Source organism: Podarcis cretensis (assembly GCF_951804945.1).
Source record: "Podarcis cretensis genome assembly, chromosome: 2".
Taxonomy (NCBI): domain Eukaryota; kingdom Metazoa; phylum Chordata; class Lepidosauria; order Squamata; family Lacertidae; genus Podarcis; species Podarcis cretensis.
The window spans coordinates 79,782,324-79,803,164 of NC_137171.1; the positions used below are offsets into that span (position 1 = coordinate 79,782,324).

The following is a 20,841-nucleotide window of genomic DNA, read 5'->3' on the forward strand; positions in this document are numbered from 1 at the left end:
TGAGAAAATTGTACAGTGTGCTTAATCTCCTCCTGCTGCTATTTTAAGATTTCTTGAATTGATGCGTCTCCTTTCTTCAACAGTACTTAGTTCCTGCTTTGTAGACTAAATACCCATTTCCTGGTCTTGCCGTTTGAAGTCCATGCCAATTCAATAATTTTCTCTTCTTATTTTCCCAGTAGGAAAACAGTCTCACAGGATGATAATAAGCATATTAAGAAAAGCCCACGAGTCCAATTTTTGTAGACATTTTTAAAATACAAGTTACATTATTTTTGACTGGTACTTAGAAAATGGAGTTACACCATTTTACTGCCAGATAACTTGGGTGTGGTAGATTTGGCATGTCCAAAAACCTTACAGACATAAGGTTTGCAGCCAAACAAAATGTTGTCTTTATCAGGGCAACATCACACATTATGCTATACTGGCCATCACAGGAATGTTCCCCTGTCATTGCAAGCAGATTTGCTGGCACAAATGTTTGGATAGAGTGCCAGAAACTAAACTCCTATTTAAAGTTCATTTAATAGTTCTTTGACTATTAATGATGCTTTGCACTGCAGGACACCCTGATTCTATAATTGGAGGATGGTGGCAGATGGTTGGCATTGACATAAATCACAAGTGGCTTGGTACAAGTTGATCCAAGTTGCTGTATATGTCTAATTCCTCTCATCTAGCTAACATATTCCAAGAACCATTATTCTTGGCAGTTTGTAGGGTAAGGCATGCCAGACATGACATTTCAGTTCCACTAAGTGTGGGATATGGTCTTAGGTAAGAGCATCCTCCACTGAACAAAACTAAAAACTGAACTAAACCTTCTGAAGAAAGGCTAATGGACAGTAGCTAATAAATCTGGTTCCTTGCTTGGTAAAATGTGATAATGCAAAACACTGCAGGTTTCCTTGTCTGTACTTCACATCATTAGCTCTGCATATGTGATGGGGCAATTCACAGTAGATAGAAGCATCATTTGCAAATTTTGTATTGCTAGATGTTTCCAGGATGGAAGGAAAGTAGAGCAGAAGTGGGACTTATTCATAATAATAATAATAATAATAATAATAATAATAGTTTTATTATTTATACCCTGCCCATCTGGTTGGGTTTCCCCCAGCCACTTCCCAGCCGCTTACCATTTATGTCTTGTTCTGGACACTGATATCGGAAAGCAAGTTGGTTGACAAAAAATGCATGGGTACATTTTAAGTGAGGCTTATAAATACCTTCTTGTGTAGGTAGACATAGTTAGGAAGAAATAACACTAGGCAATTGGGCAGGGACACTTTTTTGAAATGGAGAGTGCTAAAAGCCTTTTTCTGTCTGGCCATTGATGTGTCACCAGTAACTAAGTGTGGGCAGTTGAAAATGTATAGCAAGGGGGCCATTGCCATTGGAGGCGCACTCTGGCCCAGTTTGCATGACACAGTAACTATGGTGCTGTCATAGTTAATAGTTGACTGTGAATGTCGGGATGGTTCCTGTTTCAGTTCTCCCCTACTACTAGTGGGAACAATAAAACTATCATGCCTGCCTCAGTGTTATGCCTGAAGTGGGGATTGTGGTTTGCTTCACATCATGCTTGTTTGAAATAAAACAAGCCTCATCCCCCTATTAACTATGCCTTACTTTGCCGTGTCAACACAGCGGTCGTCCACAGTTTTCTTCTAGGAATTTGTGCACATGGGAAGCATCTGATCTGACTTGGTCTGCTGTTGCCCAAATAATTATCTTAAGGAGGGCATAGCACACAGCCTGCTGCTTCCACAGTAAAACTGCAAGACCAGTGGCTTGTGGGCAACACCCTAATAGGACAAGCAACAAACCCCTGTGAGCCTGAAGTCAGGTACCATAATGTCCGCCATGATGTCTCATAGGTGGGGTACCTTATTAATAATAAATAAAATAATAATAAATTTTATTTATATCCCGCCCTCCCCAGCCGAAGCCGGGCTCAGGGCGGCTAACAACAATAAAACAGTATAAATGTACAGCACAAACAACACTCTAAAATCATCCATTATAAAATTAATTAAATTCAAGCCACTGGCCACCATTGGGCCAGAGCTCTGCGAAGATTGCCAAGGGAGGGAGTCAGGCTGTGCCCTGGCCAAAGGCCTGGTGGAACAGCTCTGTCTTGCAGGCCCTGCGGAAAGATGTCAAGTCCCGCAGGGCCCTAGTCTCTTGTGACAGAGTGTTCCACCAGGTCGGAGCCACAGATGAAAAAGCCCTGGCTCTAGTTGAGGCCAGCCTAACTTCTCTGTGGCCTGGGACTTTCAAGATGTTCTTATTTGAAGACCTTAAGTTTCTCTGTGGGGCATACCAGGAGAGGCGGTCCCGTAGGTACGAGGGTCCTAGGCTGTATAGGGCTTTAAAGGTTAAAACCAGCACCTTAAACCTGATCCTGTACTCCACCGGGAGCCAGTGCAGCTGGTATAGCACCGGGTGAATGTGATCTCGCAGCGAAGACCCCGTAAGGAGTCTCGCTGCAGCATTCTGCACCCGCTGGAGTTTCTGGGTCAGTTAAGTTAGTCATGGGAAAAAATCAGCTAAAAAAAAAGAATATTGACATTGTACTGCAATTGATATAATTGGTGATAACAATTAAATAATTTTTTTGCAATGTGTGATCACGAAAATTTGGTCTTCCAAAAGTCAGAGCTGCAGCCCTATCACATCCACAATTTTGTTACATATATTCAGTAGATTTTTTTTTTTTTTGGGGGGGGGGGGTAAAATATGAGTTGCCAGTACTCTTAAATTGATAAAAGTGCTTTGAGTGCCAGCAGAAAAAATTTGCTACTCTGTACCGGTGATTACTGTCACAAAAAAGTCTTGCAAATATCACATCTGGCGAACAACATACATTCCTGGACAGAAATGCTATTTTTGTCTTAGCACACAGTCTTGGTGTGCATGGGGGATGAAGAACATTTCAACCACAGTATTTCAGGGTTTTTCTTCCCCTTTCAGCTCCAGCAAAAAAAATCTCAGTGGGATTGTAAACTCCCACAGATGGTATTGCAACCTCTAGTGTTCTGCCTGTAATGGGCAGGTGAGAATTTGTTTCTAAGAAGCCCAGCAATAAATCCTTAATTGTGACAGTTGTAACACGTACCGTGTACCTATTAGCTTCTTGCTTTAATTGCAACACCTGGAGATTCTTATTTATTATTGGTCATCTCAGAAGTATTCCGGCCTGTTGCAGCAGCATTTGAAATTCCCATTGTTCTAGGCGCATTTTGCAACAGGGAATTTCATAAACGTGAGCAGTTTCTGAGCTCTGTGCCGAAGATTTCAGATTAAAATTGCCATTGTTACTCAGAAGTAAATTCCAACCAAGTTCTATAGGGTTTCGTCCTAAGTAAAACCCAACATGTTTTGTTTAGGTTTTAGTTGCCTTGTTTCATGTACTTTTAATGTATGATGTACTTTTAATTTGAAATACACTAGCCAGTTACAGTGATCCTTAAAGTCAAAACAAATTTTGGAGTGGGATCATTGAAGGACACTTAAGTCTTAGGTTTGCGAACTGGACACTCAAGATGGGTGTCTGTGCCATCAGTTGTATAGGCCTTTAATATGCATTAATTGTGGTGCCAAAAAGATTTGTTTACATGAAGGAAATGGGGTGTAGGGAGAATCCAGGGCTTGTCTGTAAATTGGAAGGCAAGGAGGACCTTTTTCTGCCTCCCCACTTCCAACCACTCTCTGAAGACTGCAGAAGGAAGCCTCTTAAGAGTATGAGGGAGGCAGGCAGGGGGAGCATGGCTTTGTTTTTTGAAGGCTTCAGATGAGGACTGGGTCATGTGAAAAATGAACATCAGATTTTAGTTACAGTTCATTCATTTTCAGCTTTGTATTTTTGTTATAAAAAAGTGCACCTATTCCGTTGTTGCACCCATAACTTAGGTTTAAGGTGCCATTTAGCTCCTAGCTTTCATACCTCAGTTTCTAACACTGTGCTGTAGGAAGGATTCATTTCTGCCACTAATGCAAATGAAACCACCATAGTTATTTCAGCTTTGAATTGTAATGTTTCCTATTTCCTACCTGTGTAATAGTTTATATCCACCAGTAAATGTAGGTTTTATTTTATATTTAGGGCGCTCTTGAGGCATAGAACTGATTTTACCATTGTTTTGACTAATGCCTAATTGTGGTACACATTTGAATTATTCAAACACCTTCTATATGAGAACTGTGTGGGCCACAAGGGGGTAGACTTGGCTTTCTCTTGCCAAGTGGAAATGCTAAAGTATTCGCTGCAATATTTCACACGAAAATAATTTGTTTTTATATGGCATAATAGGGGGAAGTTCTACACTGGTCAACTCTTGGCCATTTCTAGCATATCAAATATGGTTAAGTAAGTTGCAGCATGTTTCTGACGCTTCATTCTGATTTTGCAATACTTGTAACCCCAGCTCAGTCTTCTCTGCTCCCACTAGTAAAGGAAGTAACTGGAAGTCTCAGGGGCAAGGTTTCGAGGTACCTTAAGAAACATGCAAAAGCCATCATAATACTGCAGTCCCTCTTATCAAATGTGTTTGGATTAACCATTGCTACAGCACCTATACCAGGAGGATTCACATAAGTTCTTCCTTCCTCTGCAAGCACACACACAACAGTGCAACAAGCAGGTAGCACTGTGTCTAAACCACTGAGCCTCTTGGGCAGAAGGTTGGTGGTTCAAATCCCCGCAATGGGGTGCGCTCCCATTGCTCTGTCCCAGTTCCTGCCAACCTAGCAGTTCAAAGGCATGCCAGTGCAAATAGATGAATAGGTGCCGCTGCTGTGGGAAGATAAACAGCGTTTCTGTGCTCTCTGGTTTCTGTCACAGTGTTTCGTTGTGCCAGAAGCGCTTTAGTCATACCGGCCACATGACCCGGAAAGCTGTCTGTGGACAAATGCTCGCTTCCTCAGCCTGAAAGTTGCCTTTGACTGGACTTAACGGTCCAGGGGTGCTTTACCTTTTTACCTCTTAGTGTGGAAGGCACACCCAGGCCCCCTGCTTCCCATAATGGTCCTGTAGCAATGCCTGCATTTGCACACATGCATACATGTGTCTAGAAAGGGGGAAAGTTATTTATTCAGATTTGTATCCAGCCTTTCCTACAACGGAAGCTCAAGGTAGCACACATGGTTTTTCCCCTCCCCATTTTATCCACCAACAACCCTGTGAAGTAGGCTAGCTCAGAGACAGTGACTGGCCCATGGTCACTCAGGGAGCTCCATGGCTGCATCAGGATATGAATCCTGGTCTCCCAGGTGCTGGTCCATCACTCTAACCACTAAACCACACTGGTGCTTTGATGGACTTAATGGAAGTCCTGAGTGCATGGGTGTGGCTCCACAATTGGCTTCAACAAGAAGAGATTAATTTTGATTAATTTCATCTCGTCTGCCTGCATATATTTTCTGATACTGGTGATTTAGGGTTGTATTCAACAGTTGTTCCATTTCCACTTCTGCTTGGCAGAACTTCCCCTTCAAGAGGCCTCCTCTGCACGCCTCTCAAATCATCTCTGGAGAATGGCAGAGGACACCCAGAACATATCTGAGAAATATGCAGAGTGAGGAGTAGTTCTTTTGCACAAGCAGAAGTCCTTGAATAAATCAGATGATATTGCTGGATGCAGCCCATGGTATAGGTTGTGAGTAGCTGAATGGTCCTGTGGTCTTGAATGCTAGTCTCTTTTTGTTGTTGTTGCCTGTAAATAAAGTAACATCATATCACTTGGGGTGTGAATGAGAATACTTCATTATGTGGTTATAAATTGTGCCTCATATAATTAAAGTGTTAACTGCTGGATCTGACTTGAAAGTAAGCTTTGTGATGAAAAAGAATTCTTCATGATATGGTTATAAATTAGACAGATTATGGCTTTCAAATATGACATTTGAATCCTTTAAAAAAGCAAACAGCTTTTCTCCCAGGTGTTTTAAGTCAGAATGTCTGAGCTGTAAATTTATGAGGGAGTTGTGCCTTTAGAAATAAAACATTCAAGTTGTGCTAGTCCTTTAATAAAATATAATCTCTTGTTCAGTGATTTCAGGGCATACTAAAAATGCAGATTTCTGGAATTGTACTGTGAAAGAGAGCACCTTGTTAATTTCTGCACTTGACTTGTGGCGTGTTGTTATAATCCTAAATTATATGCATTCATCCACCGGAAGATAGCCACGTGTTGTGAAAATAGATTAGGGTGCAGAGGAATCCTGCATTTGTTCAGAGATTTGTTCTGAACCCCATTATGGTAGCATTATATTCATGACTTCAACAATTTGTATGACTGCACACATTAAGGTGACACACAGTGCTGGGAGCCAATTCAACATCTTGCTTATTTTTAGGCATTGTCCCTTCCACTGTTGTGGACCTTTAAAGGGTTATTTTATTGTATACCCCACTTAGTCCTCCTGAAGTGATTTGCCAGAAAAACCCCCAGCCTCCGACTACAGTAAAATAAAGATTAAAAATCAATTTAAATAAAATGGTACAGAACAAAGAAGCATTAAGGCTAAAGGAGACAGCACAAAAATAATGGAAATCAGCTTTAAAATTTACCTGCTTGAAAACACAAAAACAATTAAAAATAAAGACAAGAAAATGCACCTGTTTAAAAACAGGAAGAGAGTATGCTTAACAGACCACCCAAGGGAAACAATTCCAGAATTGCCACCCTAAGAAGGCCCTGTTCCTAGTATTCGCCAACGGGTTATTTAAAAGGCTGGAGTGCAGAGACTCTGATGCTTATTTCAGGGCTTTGACAGGTTCACGTTGGCAGGTGATCCTTAAATTAAGCTACCCACAGGCAACTCAAGAGTTTTAAAGGTTAACACAACACTTTAAATTGAAACTGGATTTGTGTAATAGGTTCCAACTACCTAGAAGATTCTGGCAGCTGTGTTATTTTCTTCTAGTTGCAGTTTCTGAACTGTTTTTAAAGCTAGCCCCGTAGAGAGCATTGCAGTAGTTCAAGCTAGGTGTAATTAATGCATGAGTAACTGAGGACACAAGGGATGCGGGTGGCGCTGTGGTCTAAACCACTGAGCCTCTTGGGCTTGCCGATCAGAAGGTTGGCGGTTCAAATCCCTGTGGCCGGGTGAGCCCCCGTTGTTCGGTCTCAGATCCTGCCAACCTAGCAGTTCGAAAGCACGCCAAAAAGTGCACGTAGATAAATAGGTACCACTCCGGCGGGAAGGTAAATGGCGTTTCCATGTGCTGCTCTGGTTTCAGTGTTCCGTTGCGCCAGAAGTGGCTTAGTCATGCTGGACATGTGACCCAGAAAAACTGTGGTCAAACGCCGGCTCCCTCAGCCTGTAAAGCGAGATGAGCGCCACAACCCCAGAGTCGTCTGCGACTGGACTTAACCATCAGGGGTCCTATACCTTTACCTTTTTTAACTGAGGACACACACACCAACCATGTAGGATTGTGGTTGGTTAGCCTGCCAGAGAATGTGAAAGTCTTAGTCACTGACAGTACTTAGCATGCAGGGATAATGCTGGATTCAAGCATGCCCTTTTAAATTGAGCTCCACTTACAGAATTGCTTCTTGTGGTATCTTGCATCTGCATTGTTCCCTGTATGTGTAAGAGTGCTGCTCTGTGTAGCTTAGACTGGTCCTGGCAGTGCATGCTGCAGTTCTCATACAAAGGTCCCTGTGCATATAACAAGTTCTCTTGTGTTGGGAGCACTGGTATTTCCAAACTCAGAGGGAGCCCTCTGCTTGTATGTGCAGGAAGTAGGGCTTTTTCGGCCATACAGTGAAGGTCGGGTGGGAGGGGATGTTTTTTGCATTAGTGCAGGTACCCCCAAACTCGGCCCTCCAAATGTTTTGGGACTACAACTCCCATCATCCCTAGCTAACAGGACCGGTGGTCAGGGATGATGGGAATTGTAGTCCCAAAACATCTGGAGGGCCGAGTTTGGGGGTGCCTGCATTAGTGCCTCACCCTTGATACATATTCATTGAATGTAGGGTTGTCACCTGTCCCGTATAATACAGGATTGTCCCATTTTTCAGTGTAAAATGCTATGACCTGTATTGATACAGTTTTTTCCTGTATTTCAACACACACTCTCTCTGTCTCCCATGTTAGGAATCCTCTCCAAATGTATGTGTTTGAAGGGGTGTGTAAACGGTTATAGGAACCATAGGATTGTAGAGTTGGAAGAGACCTCAAGAGTCCTTTGGCCCAATCCCCTGCAATGTAGGAACCTTCTGCCCAACGTGGGGCTTGAACTCATCGCCCTGAGATTAAGAACTCTGCTACCTTCGTAAAGATAAAGTGCTTTATGTGCGTTATAACACTGTGACACCAGATGGCACTGTGGAATCCCATTTTTCGCCAACGGGATTTCCCTCTGTGAAGTTTACAACGTTCTTAGCTGAATCGCTTCTTTGATGTGTCTAGATCTAGCCTAAGAGTCTCATGCTCTACTAACTGAGCCATATTTAAGCTCTAGGTAGCCAAGAGCAGACAGATTTAGAAATTTGTGTGTGTGAAATTCCAGAGGGGGCATCCTGTAAGACTGCAATAGATCAGAATGGATTGCTTTCACATCAGTGCCAGATGAGGGGGGAATGCCCTCCAACTTCTCTACCCTGCCCTGTCCTGTATTTTGCCAGAACAAAGTTGGCAACCCTAATTGAATGGATGTAGAATGACAGGGGATTTTAGGAGAGGCACATTTTAATGCAGACTTTGCCAACTTGGTGCCTTCCATATGCTTCCACCAACCCCAGCCAGCACAGCTGTCTCCCAAAACATATGTTTTAGAGGTCTTAGAGGTCAGTATTAAAAATATTGGCCATTAACCATTCTTTCCCCCTTAACTATGCTAGTTAGGTTTTGTGCTTCAGAAAGAATTTCAATAATTGTTCAATTTTTCAGCTAGTTGAGCCTTCAATCGCATTAGACATACGGTATGTCTCTTTATCATCAATGCCTGAATAGGAATCTAAAACTTGACTGTTCTGATGATTGCTTAAACATTTTGAAGGAACAATTTGCTGGGTTTTGGTATTGGGTCGCTGTTAGCCAGCCTGATAGGTTATTCTCCATTCACGTTGGCTATTCCACACATTGCCTGGCATAATTATTTGCTTGACTAGCATTAGCATAAATCAATTTTCACTTGATTATTTGGTGTGTCAGTTTCTGCAAAATCTCATAACACTGGTCATATTTCATCTACATTATACGAGTAGTCTACTTAATGTCATGTGATGATTAATTACATAATTAATTATCGCCAATAAAAATATAGCTCTGAGTGAGCTTTTTATCAGAATCTTTTTAACAATCCTGTGCCATCACTGTTCCAAAATATTGTAAAGCAATATCTAAAACTGAGACCTCCCTTGGCATGTGTAATTTTTTAAATGGGTTAATTAAGAATCCAACATTTTAATAGCACACACCTTATTAATTGTCTCATTATATCCTGACAATATATCCGCTTTCAAAAAGGCAAGGAGAATGTTCTGAGGTGGTTTTTTTTTTTTAAAAAAAAATTCTTAACATTAAACAGAATGGCAGCCTTCTTCTGTTAGAGCAACAGATTGCCATGCCTAGTGTATCCTTTCTCCCAAAGGAGTTCCTTCCAAGGGTGTCAGAGGAGCAATGTAGAAATTGCTTATCCAGTGGCTTTTTATACTTCCAACTGTCTAGCCTTAAAGATTATTAATGGCAAAATTATGGCTTGGAACCTGAGGTTCTAGTTGTTGGTGAAAGGGCCTTGTGACCAAAGCTCCATTCACAAAATGCTCCCAGTGGCAGAATGGAGGAGCTGCCTTTTGTTATTCCCCCTTTCCCCACCCACCCAGAAGAAGCCAGTTAAGCAAAAAATACAGTTTATTTAGGAAAACGGAATCTAGAAACAAAATATTTTTTTTTTTAAAAAATCATTCCAGTAGTACCTTAAGAGACCAAATAAGTTTGTTATTGATATGAGCTTTCGGGACTTCCGGGTTAGCGCGATCGGCTAATGGCGGATTCCCTCCGAGCTCCGGAGGGAATCTGCTCAACGGGGGCTGGGTCTTGCCGTGCCGGCGACACGGGGACCCTTTAAAACCACGGGCGCGAATGCCCGGGGACGTGGTGACTCGGCGGGCACCGTTAGCGCCCTCCCGACCCGCGAAGGAGCCTTTTTAAAGGCTACGGAACGGGTGCCGGGGAGCGGCGTGGTGCTGTGAGTCCTCTGCTTCCCCCGCTGAGTGAAGCCGCAAGCCATTTGCCGGACAGCGCTGACTTCTTCCGTCTAAAATTCGGACTTAAATTTAAGAACAACAACCCGTGAGTAATTTGGAACCGAACTTTTTAAATTATTTCGTTTATGGATCTGGTACGAGCGGGGGGAGGTGAAAAGAGGAAGTCCGCCTCACCCCCATTGTAAACAGTCTAACAGCAAGGATCTGCCAACTAAGGTTGTGAGAAGAGTCGTGGTTATCTTTGGTGATTGGATAAAAGATATTAATTCCACGGACTTTAAAAGATCAAGTTATCGTGCTGGAGGGCAAGAGCTTATATGTTTTGATTAAGTACCACTTTTCTAGAGACCGGGAGTAACTCGTGAAAGAGCCTGTGGTGGACTTACAGGAAGCCTTTGACAGCTGTCAGATTAGCTGTCAAAGTTTGGAAAGAACTGAAAGTTTTAACTTTAGCCGGTTATTTTGATATAAAGTAACTTAAAGCAAAGGAAGATTGATACAAACAACATTGATTTTTGGGTCGGAAGTGAAAGGAATACTAAGTAACAAGAATCCCTCTAGAGGGGATTCACGGACACTACAAGATGGAAATACGTCGGGAAATACGAGCAGAGCTGCAAGAGCTGGTCCTTCTCATGAGAAAGCTGCAAGAGACGTATGAGCAAGGTCATGTTTGGTCTACAAGCCCTTCAAAGTCGAAACCTACAGAAAATATAGCTACTGAGATGGAAAAGGGCCTGATACTCAGAACACGGGCAGCTGGACAAGAAATGAAACTAAAGAAAGAAGAGGAGGAAAAGACACTTGTTAAACAAGGGACGGCCGAAGTGATACAGAAGACAAATGAGAGCCGAGGACTTATCAAGATGATTTCAAACCCGACCAGAGTGAAAGTTGGACTAGCTGGGATGTATGGACTTAAGAAACAAAGACGGAGCTTCACATTTAAACAACTTGACTTGGTTGAAAAAATCACTGACAGTATTGAGAAAGTACTTTTTCGAGTTTGGGTATTTAACATAAAAGATTTCCAAAGAAGCCGGCTGAGAGGGACTGAAGGGGACTTGAGAGCCTCGGACGTAAGGGCACCGGGCTAAAAAGATAGACTTACGGATTTAGGTTTGGGGTGGAAACCGGGGATGGAAAAGGAGGGCTTGGGAGCCCGAAGGGGGCCTGATTTTCACTATGTAGTGTAAAAATCCTCTTTTCTTTTTTTTATGTCATTCATTAGTAATAAAATGGGGAATTCGTGGATGGGAACCAGGGACAACCTTAGGAAAAGTATTTTTATTTTGTTTTTGATTTTTTCTGTTCTCTTATCTTTCGTATATATGAATAAGGTATATAGTTTAAGTGTCATTGATTAGACTAAAGTAAATATAACATTGAAATAATGGCTAAAATAAGTGATGATATTAAGGTAAAAACTTGCTGAACAAATATGGGAAATGGAATACAAGAAGGGGAGGCGTGGGGAAGTCCAGAAAAGAAGCTATTGAAAATGGGATTTAAAAGGTGGAATCTCTTTTTCTTTTTTTTCTCTTTTTTTTTCTTTTTTCCTTTTTATGTATGTATTTTTGCTATTTGTACCTTTTAGAAATGATAATAAACATTATTTTTTAAAAAAAAGATATGAGCTTTCGTGTGCATTCACACTTCATGTACGCACGAAAGCTCCAATAACAAACTTAGTTGGTCTCTAAGGTGCTACTGGAAGGAATTTTTATTATTATTTTGTTTCGACTACGGCAGACCAACACGGCTACCTACCTGTAATTTAGGAATATAGAAGATTAGGCATGTAGAAAAGGCACAGAAAATAGCATTGTAGATGACTTCACTTTCTAAGTATAAACTAGTGCTTGAAAAGCCCGTGGATATTCCTAGTCCACCTTAAAGATCCAAGTGTGTCATCCTCCAGCAAAGAGTTGCAGGGTTTATACAAAAAGTTGGGTCTGTTCTGTAAGCAAAGCGCACCACACCCTGCTAGTGCAAAACATTTCCTTGTGAAAGAAGTACCATTGATACATGATGACACCACAACCCTGTGTAGGATAGGACAGATTACTGGAGATGTTTGAAGGCAGAATCTAGATCTAGAACCTAAGAGCTCTGTCCTGTGCTCAGTGAGGCATCATGCGTTCGACTGAGAGGGCGCTAAGCCATCCCCATCATGGCTGTCGTTATATGGCAAGCTGTCTGTGTGCAGGGCCTCCCAAAGGGAAGGACGGATGTTTCCCCTCTGTGGCACCAGAAAAGCTTTCTTTTGGAAGACTGAAACGGTATATAGAGAGAATCTCCTTGGCACACCACTGTATGCAGATGGTTTGCTGCATGAAGAGAACTTTAAAGCCAACTGGCAGCCCTCTCATATGCGCCCGTCCTAAAGCAGACAAAAGCTGTAGTATCGCATGTGTATGTTTCCCCATCCCTGGTTTACAATGTACATAGTTTTATAACGGCAGCTACATCTTTTAAAATAATTAAAAGTTTGTGATGTTTCCCTTGGTTGTACAATTTGCTGTGTTGAGTTTAATTTCATTTTTCTATCGTTGCTGTGTATCTTTTTTTAATCTTCCAAATGCCTCTGACGTGTTTTTTTTTTTTCAAAAAACAATTATTTTTCTTCAAGTGCAGTCAGTATTTCTGGGAGCATACCCTCTTCCCTGAAAGAAAGAACTCTACAGGAAGCCAAAGCTATAAAGCAGAAATTGCATTCGAAACCTCATGGTAAAGCCTCGGCAATTATGAAAACTAATATAGGAAAAACGATGGAGCATTCAGAAAGGAAGGAGACACCAGATGGAGGTGAGTGCAGAAAGGATGTCAAGTGGAATCCTATGAATGTTTAAAGTCCCACTGAGTTTACTGGGGCTTATTCCCAAAACCCTGTATATAGGATTGTAGCTTTAGGCGAAATAGCAAACCACTTAAGATAATAGGGTAGCGGTGGAGGAAAGTTTGCCTGTAATGGGTGACAAATGTTTTATGCAATAGGTAGACACTGGGTCATTTATTAAGGGGTATTCAACAAATAATGCAAAACCTCAAAACAATACATTCCCCCACAAGCTAACACCTGATGAAACATTCTTAAATTGTGTGTGTTACATGCCTTCATTTGGGTGGCAGAACGTAAAAACGAAAAATATTTTAGGTCTGTTCCCTGCCCCCTACCCCATAGGAATTAACGTTAGCTCAACTAATTTAGTCTGATTGTGGTATAGAAATGGGGGTAATGAGTAGGATTTGAAGAGCTGTACTAAAAGCTCAAGTGTGACTGTGCTGTGCAAAAGTGGTATCCAGGGCTGGTCTGGAGTCAGAGCCCAAGTCATCAGAGTCCAAAACAAGAGTTGAGGTGAGAGGCAAGGTCAGGGCAGTCAAACTCATGTTCAAGTTGATCTGTGAACAGTCGAGAGCATAGGCAATGACCAGGTCCTGGGCAGTCCAAGCTCAGATGCAATCTAACCAGTCAGATTGGTCACAGTGCTGCTGAAAAAACATTTGTTCCAGCTCCTGTTCCAGCCAGGCACTGGGCTTTTTTGAGCTGGAGTTGCTGGAACAACACAGTAGATCCAGCTGACTCCTGCCAGTTGTCTTCATCTGGAGGTCTGCTCAATAGGAGGATATTACTTCCATGGCGTCCTTGCCTTCTGATAGGGTGGGTTTCTGTCTGGCATTTGAGGTGCCATCTCTCCCTTGGGCTCAGGATTCATTCAGCCTTGGCATCAGAGGCCATACCCACCCATGGTGCCTACAGCTCGTCCTCAGCCTCCTCTAAGGCTCCTGGTTCCTTGCCGCAATACTGAACCTTATCCAGGGCTTGTTGTAACTCTGAGACCACTGATTAGGAATCCCCAGCTGTGACACCATAGACTCTTGACCTTGGAATCTTCATCCACTTGCAGAACTTGCCCCTAACTTTAAAACTTAAAAGTTCCTACACCTCGTGCATGGAGGCTAGTAGCTAAAGTCATGGATCATGTTCTTTGCCTGAATAAGCCCCAGGTCCAATACCTGGGATCTCCATTCAGAATCATCAGATGATATAAAAGACCTTTCCCTAAAACCCTGGACAGCCAGTCAGAGTAGATGATACAGGGCTAATTGGACAAATAGTCTGACAGCTTATTATGGTGCAAGATATTTATATTACAATCTGACAAATAGTCACACACTTTTGTGAGTGGCTACTGCATTCCCTGAATAATCTAGAAATCTGTTCTTGTGGTGATCCTGTCAAGTAGCCCATTCTATGCAACTGGTTTTTTGGTTTTTTTGGTGGGATCTCCCTGCAATTTTCTGTTTCTCAGTGACACTTTCCCTGCTCTGATTCCTGACCCGAGAGTCAGCGTTGAAGCCTGCTAACGCTGGAGAACTCAGTATTGCTGCGGGTCAGACACTTCCTTTATCTGACGCAAAAGCAAAGAGAATAGAGAGCATTTTGTAGCCTGCTCTCACGCATGCAGATTTGCAGCAGGCGTCTCTGCTTGAGAAGCTCAGCCCTTCGCCATGTCTGCTTGTTTGTTTTGTGGCTCTGTTTAAGTCCCTCTTTCCCATGACTCCAGGGACCCGTGACTTATGAGATCAGTTCCACACATTGTGTCTTAATCTTCAAGCTGCTATTTCCTTTACATCGAAGGCAGTTGGAGCCTTTTCTTCTATACACTTTTGATAAGCATTTACACACTTTTCTGGGGAGTTTTGCTTGCTTGTTATATTCAAGCCTGCTGAGACATGATTGGACGGTTCTCTCCCAGAGTTGCTTACTGTGCTGTAGTTATTGTCCCTAAGTTTTCACTTAAAATAAAAATAAAAAGATACAATAATAATTTACATCATGGTTCTTCATCTGAATCATAGGGTAGGGATGGGGAAGAAATTCATTTCAGTTCATATTTAAAGGAGAACGTACTTAATTTGGACTTTCTGAAACAATATGTGAACTGAAGCACACCCATGCTTTGAAAGGCACACTTCTCTGAAACTTACAATGCGGGTTTTCAACCAACTAATGTGTGGAAATTGTATATATTGGGTAAAGGATGCATATAGAGTCATATATTAATGAAAATGGCGTACAAAAATCCATTGTGCTCTGGATAATTTCCTTCCAAAAATTTGTCTGTGGGGCAAGATTACATATAAATATACGCATATCAGGAAAAATTCATACTAAAATGCTGATGAATTCTCATAAGGACTCTTTTGAAAATAAAATCAAGTAAAATTCAAACTAATGTGAAAATGTAGAGAGCAAAATCTTTAACTTTCACTACAAATGACAGACAGCTACAGGTGCATAGAACAAGTTTTGTAGCTTTCTTCAAAGTTTATTTCCTTCCTGTAAATTAACACTGCAACAGTATGTGTCTGAACCTACATGCTAAAGAGAAATTTAAGGTCTTTTGCTGGAATTACAACATGCGCTTGTTATGAATAACCCTTAACCTTATGCCCGCAAGAACATCTCACACCAAAGGAATAAAGAAAGATTGGTTTATTATACGAAATAGAATACATAAATGCTACTTCAGAAAGCAAAATTGCAATTTAAGCAAGCAGCAACTCCTACAATACACCCAGCCACACCCCTTTATCTAAGGAGTGAAGTTATTTACAGAAATGTGGGTGAGACAGTTTTGCCAGCAGCGCCCACACTAAGAGTAAGAAATGGAAAGGGAAGAGTATACCTTAAAGTGAAGTGGGCACGTGCTGTTCCTTGAGAGCACAGAGAAAAAGAGAGTTTCTCATTGGAGCTAGGGATAGCTATGATAGCCAGCTAACTATTGAAAGTCGGGGGGGGGGGGGTTAGCTAATGCCTCTTAGTAGGGAAGGGAGGGAGGGGCTTTGAGGTGACTCATTCCTGGCTCTCTTCTCCCCCCCCCCTTGCCCATTTCTCACCTTGCCCATCTTGCAGATTTAAGAGTTTGAAGGAACTCTTAATTTCCTAGAGAGAAATGAACCAGACAGGACCTGGCCATCTTTTTGTGTGCTCTCTGCCTTACCCTTGTCTTGATGGCCCTCATTCAGGAGCTTGAATAGGCTGTGCTTGGCAACTAAATTTGCATGTGCTGATCTTTACAAGGTGTGATGGCACATTTTGAGATGATGTATTGGGCTTCTACCAAGGTCAAGCAAGTTTCATGATGGTGAATCTCATGGCATATAGTGGTACCTCGGGTTACAGACACTTCAGGTTACAGACTCCACTAACCCAAAAATAGTACCACAGGTTAAGAACTTTGTTTCAGGATGAGAACAGAAATCGTGCAGCGGCAGTGGGAGGCACCATTAGCTAAAGTGGTACCTCAGGTTAAGAACAGTTTCAGGTTAAGAACGGACCTCTGGAACAAATTAAATTCTTAACCCGAGGTACCACTGTATTTAAGTTATGTCAACCTTTACACTTACGCTATGATCTACAGAGATAAACCGTAGAAATAAGTTCAGATCCATACACCTGTTCACAACACATTCAGCTGAATCCAGAGATACACAAATCAAGTTGTGTGTCGAGATCATTCTCTTCCCTCCTTCTTGCTGAAAGGAAAAGAGTGTGCATGGCAGCACACGCTGGTCACCTGCGAAGCAAGGGCAGTGGGTAAGGCTGCAAGTGCATGAAAACTGGTCGCAGACTGGATGAAGCTATTTTACCCAAGCGCAGCAAGGTGTTCAATGCAGGTGATTCTGTGTGACTGTGTCACTTATAGCTGAACCCGGCTAATGGCCTAGGCGTTAATTTCCCAGCCTTTTTCAGGTCAAGCAGTTGCTCTCTTAAATATATCAAACCAGTACTGTTTAATGTTGATGGATGGTATCAGATAAAATTCTGTTCTCTATCAGACACTTGACCATTGAAATATATGCTCTCTTTCAGGGCACCACCAGTTACCAGAAAAAAAGAAACCCTCACGAGTTTTAGAAAAAAGATCTGCATCGAGCACCCAGAAATCCACTACTAAAGAAGCTGCAGCTTCAACATCTCTGACAAAGAAGTTTGGAATAGCTTTTTTAGAGCTGAACCTCATGCCCCTCTTGTCAGGTATTTCCCCGCCCTCACACCCCCACCGCTCCACTACTTTGCGGGGGGGGGGGGTAAGGTTGCAGGGTGAAGTGGTTAGATCAGGTTTCCTCAACCTCGGCCCTCCAGATATTTTTGGCCTACAACTCCCATGATACCTAGCTAGCAGGACCCAGTGGTCAGGGATGATGGGAATTGTAGTCTCAAAACATCTGAAGGGCCGAGGTTGAGGAAGCCTGGGTTAGATGTTATGTAGTTTGGTATTGTCAAATGCTCGAGCAGCTTGTCACAGAGGTGAATGAGGGGGTGGCTTGTTTTATTGTGAGAAGCTGCATTGTAAGTGCTGGGACAAATACTGGCTCTGCCAAGAGAGTGTGCAAAATGGACAAATTCAGATAGCCCGAAGCAGTACATCCTGTCTGTAAAGTCAGAACATAACATGTATATATCTGTGAGTAGAAAAGGGGATGGCATCTTGTTGTGCTGAAAATCTAGTGAGTTCTGAATGCTTCTGTGGATTCGAAGTAGACCAGCCTTGTCAACAAATCCACAAGCGTGAACTGACTTACCAGCCCATCTGTGTACACTTAGGTTAGTAATTGACCCCCATAAGGCAAAGGAAGGACAAACTTTTCAAAATTTAAAATAGCTGGAGGAGGGGGGAAGTCAAAAGGTGAGTGAGGCTGGGGGGGGTATTTCCTCATGTTGTAGACAAGACTTCCTTAACCTTGAGCCCTCAGATATCATTGGACTACAACTCCCATCATATCTGACGGTTGGCCAGGCTGAGTGGAGATGGGGGGGGGGAGTGCTCTTTGACAACATCTGTGGACTCCAAGATTGGGGAAGGCTGCTGTAGACAATTGAGTGACACTTCCCCTCAGTTATCATCTACCCCTGCCTTTGCGATACTGCTTATGAATGAAGTTGAACATGTTACTCCTGTCAGTATTTAATTAGTGCTGGCAGTTTGCCAAGCTCTGTACAGAAGTGGAATTGTGCATGCTCAGAGGCTCCAAATGAGAAGGTTAAGGCAGAGAGGTACAGGCACAGCTGCTGTATTGGTTAGAAGGATAACAGGCGTGGGAGTTCTATGATCAAAGGATTCAGATTGCCACTTCCTAATGTACATTTTCCTGTCTGGACTCAGCCAGTAACAGGAATAGTGGTTTTGTGAATTGACTGGCCCTCATAAGGGTTTGTTGTATTGCAAATTAAGAAAGACATTAAAATTACTGAGATTTCTCCTTTTGGTTTTTCTTAGTGTTTGCAAACATAACTCTTCTTGCAAAAACTGTCAAAATAAAGTGTCAGGAAAAGGTTGTCTATGGGGTTTTAAATTTTTAAATATAGTTAAAAGGCTGCAGTTCAAGAACTTTTTCCCCCTTTCAGATCAGTGCAGGTTAAGAGGTGCAGGTTAATCTTAGAGCTGCTTCATATATCCAACACCAAACAAATCTTTGTATAGAAAAATACACATAAAGAGCACAAGGTTTTTTTCTTCTTCCTGCAGCCAGTGTGCATGCAATTTAGCTACTGCTGTATATTTCCATGTAGGAAAAATATAGCAGCTTACAGGAAATACGGCCTCAATAAGGCTTTAAAATGTTGCATGTTGGGTGATAGGAACATTCTGCCTGCCTGCTGTGCTGTTGAATGGTTCAGCTAATACAATTTGCAGAGATGTGCACTTTCTTTTTTGACATCACTGCTGCCCAAACTACAAAAGCCTGAAAGGTAAAAGCTCATGGTGATTTCACTTCTATTAGGAATGCAAGGTACATAGCAGCAACCCCCTGAGACTGCATGCTGCTTTGCTGGTTCAGCTGACAGCTTACATACAAATTATCTTTTTGCTGCATGCTTCCGGACGTTTTGCTTTTAATTGAAGCTGAGGCTTCAAGGGCATTGATGCATTAATTGGACGGCGCTCTGGCACATTCAGAGCTTCTCTCAGTTTCTCTTGCGCTTTGTAATTTTGTTCAGCAAATCTGCACTACTACTGATACAGGCTGTTTCCCTTCAGTTCTGTTCAGATTAGTGCATACTTGTAACAGATGTAGTACAATGAATGCTAAAAGTATTCCATGCCTTGTGGTTGCAAGTGAGGTTTGCAAAGCCTTTGCCTTCTATTTCTCCTTTGGAGTGCTCCCTCTTCTGGCACCCTGTTTTCATGTGCAATATGAAGTTCTGCTGCTGGCATGTGGGCTCCCCCTGCTGGCCCCTGCAATGGGGTGAGCTCCTGTTGCTCTGCCCCAGCTCCTGCCAAACTAGCAGTTTGAAAGCATGCCAGTGCACGTAGATAAATAGGTGACGGGAAGGTAGACGGTGTCGCTGTGCGCTCTGGTTTGTGTCACGGTGTTCTGTTGCGCCAGAAGTGGTTTAGTCCTGCTGGCCACATGACCTGGAAAGCTGGCTGTGGACAAATGCCGGCTCCCTCAGCCTGAAAGCGAGATGAGCGCCGCAACCCCAGAGTCGCCTTTGACTGGACTTAACTGTCCAGGGGTCCTTTACCTTCCCTGCCCCCTGCTGGTGATCTGCAGCACTTCCAAGTCTAATGACAATTTCTAAAAATGACCCTTGAGAAATAGGATTCCCTATTGAGTTCAAGGCCTGTCCATTCATTGACTGTGAGGAGATGGCTGAAAATATGTGACGGGGGCAATGAGTGAGAGAGAGAGAGAGAAAGAAAGAGAGACCGATGCTAATGAACAGTTGGGTTCTTTTTAAGCCAGTAGCTGACATAATGGAGAGAAGAATTAGGCACTAACTTTGGAGAGGTAAAAATAAGCAAGTTGGAGCAGGGGAATGGAAGACAAAATTACAGACTGCAGATGAGTAAGAAATGCTGCAGTCAGAAGGTTAAGAGCAACGGAGCAGGGGGGAAGATCACGCTTATAAAATGGAAGCAATTTAGTTTTATGTGTCATTTTCCCCTAAGTAGTTTGTTTTTATCATATACTAACACAACCACCACCATTATTAAAATTACTGCCCGCCCTTCACCAGCAGGTGTCAAAGCAGGTTACATCAATTTAAAATTCAGTATTAAAAGTGTTGGCAGCAGGAGAGCTGGAAAGGAGGTAGTAATGGGGGAGAGAGGGGAGAGATGCTCTTTGATGTTGATTTCACATGTTGTTCCGTTGCAGGACTGCAATGATTGGAAGCATGTTTAGAGAGTTGGGCACACATGAGCAATAAAGGGAGGGAGCAGGTCTAGTCTAGGCCAAGGAAACCTTTAAAAAAAATACCATGGGTCCCACTCATGGTCATACGTGGTGGTCATATTCCTACATAGGAAGTTGCCTTATACTGAGACAGGAGGACCATGAGTCCATCATTTGTGCATGGTCTACACTGACTGGCAGTAGCTCTCTAGCCTGGAGAAGCAGGGGATTGAAGCAAGGCTCTCCTGCATGCTCAGGAAATGCTCTCTCACTGAGCTGTGGCCCTTCCCCAAAGGAGCTCCCTCCTTCCTTTGCAATTGTGACAGGGGTTGGCTAGAAAAGAACGCACTGCTAGGTTGCCCTAGTCTTTGCTTCTTTCTCTGCAGGTTCTTGCATTTGTTAAAGTGGCACAAATGACCAA

The 20,841-nt window shown here is 42.6% G+C and overlaps 1 protein-coding gene across 5 annotated transcripts in view; it reads left to right on the forward strand.

The window, feature by feature from the left end:
* CFAP92 (cilia and flagella associated protein 92 (putative)) overlaps positions 1–20,841 on the forward strand; it is a 56,188-nt gene that overhangs the window by 16,218 nt on the left and 19,129 nt on the right. For all 5 annotated transcript variants that reach the window (XM_079964966.1, XM_079964962.1, XM_079964963.1 and 2 more), the window contains 2 exons: positions 12,862–13,037; positions 17,110–17,274. In XM_079964966.1, coding sequence (XP_079821092.1) covers positions 12,862–13,037; positions 17,110–17,274 — 341 coding nt within the window. The remainder of the gene's footprint in view (positions 1–12,861; positions 13,038–17,109; positions 17,275–20,841) is intronic.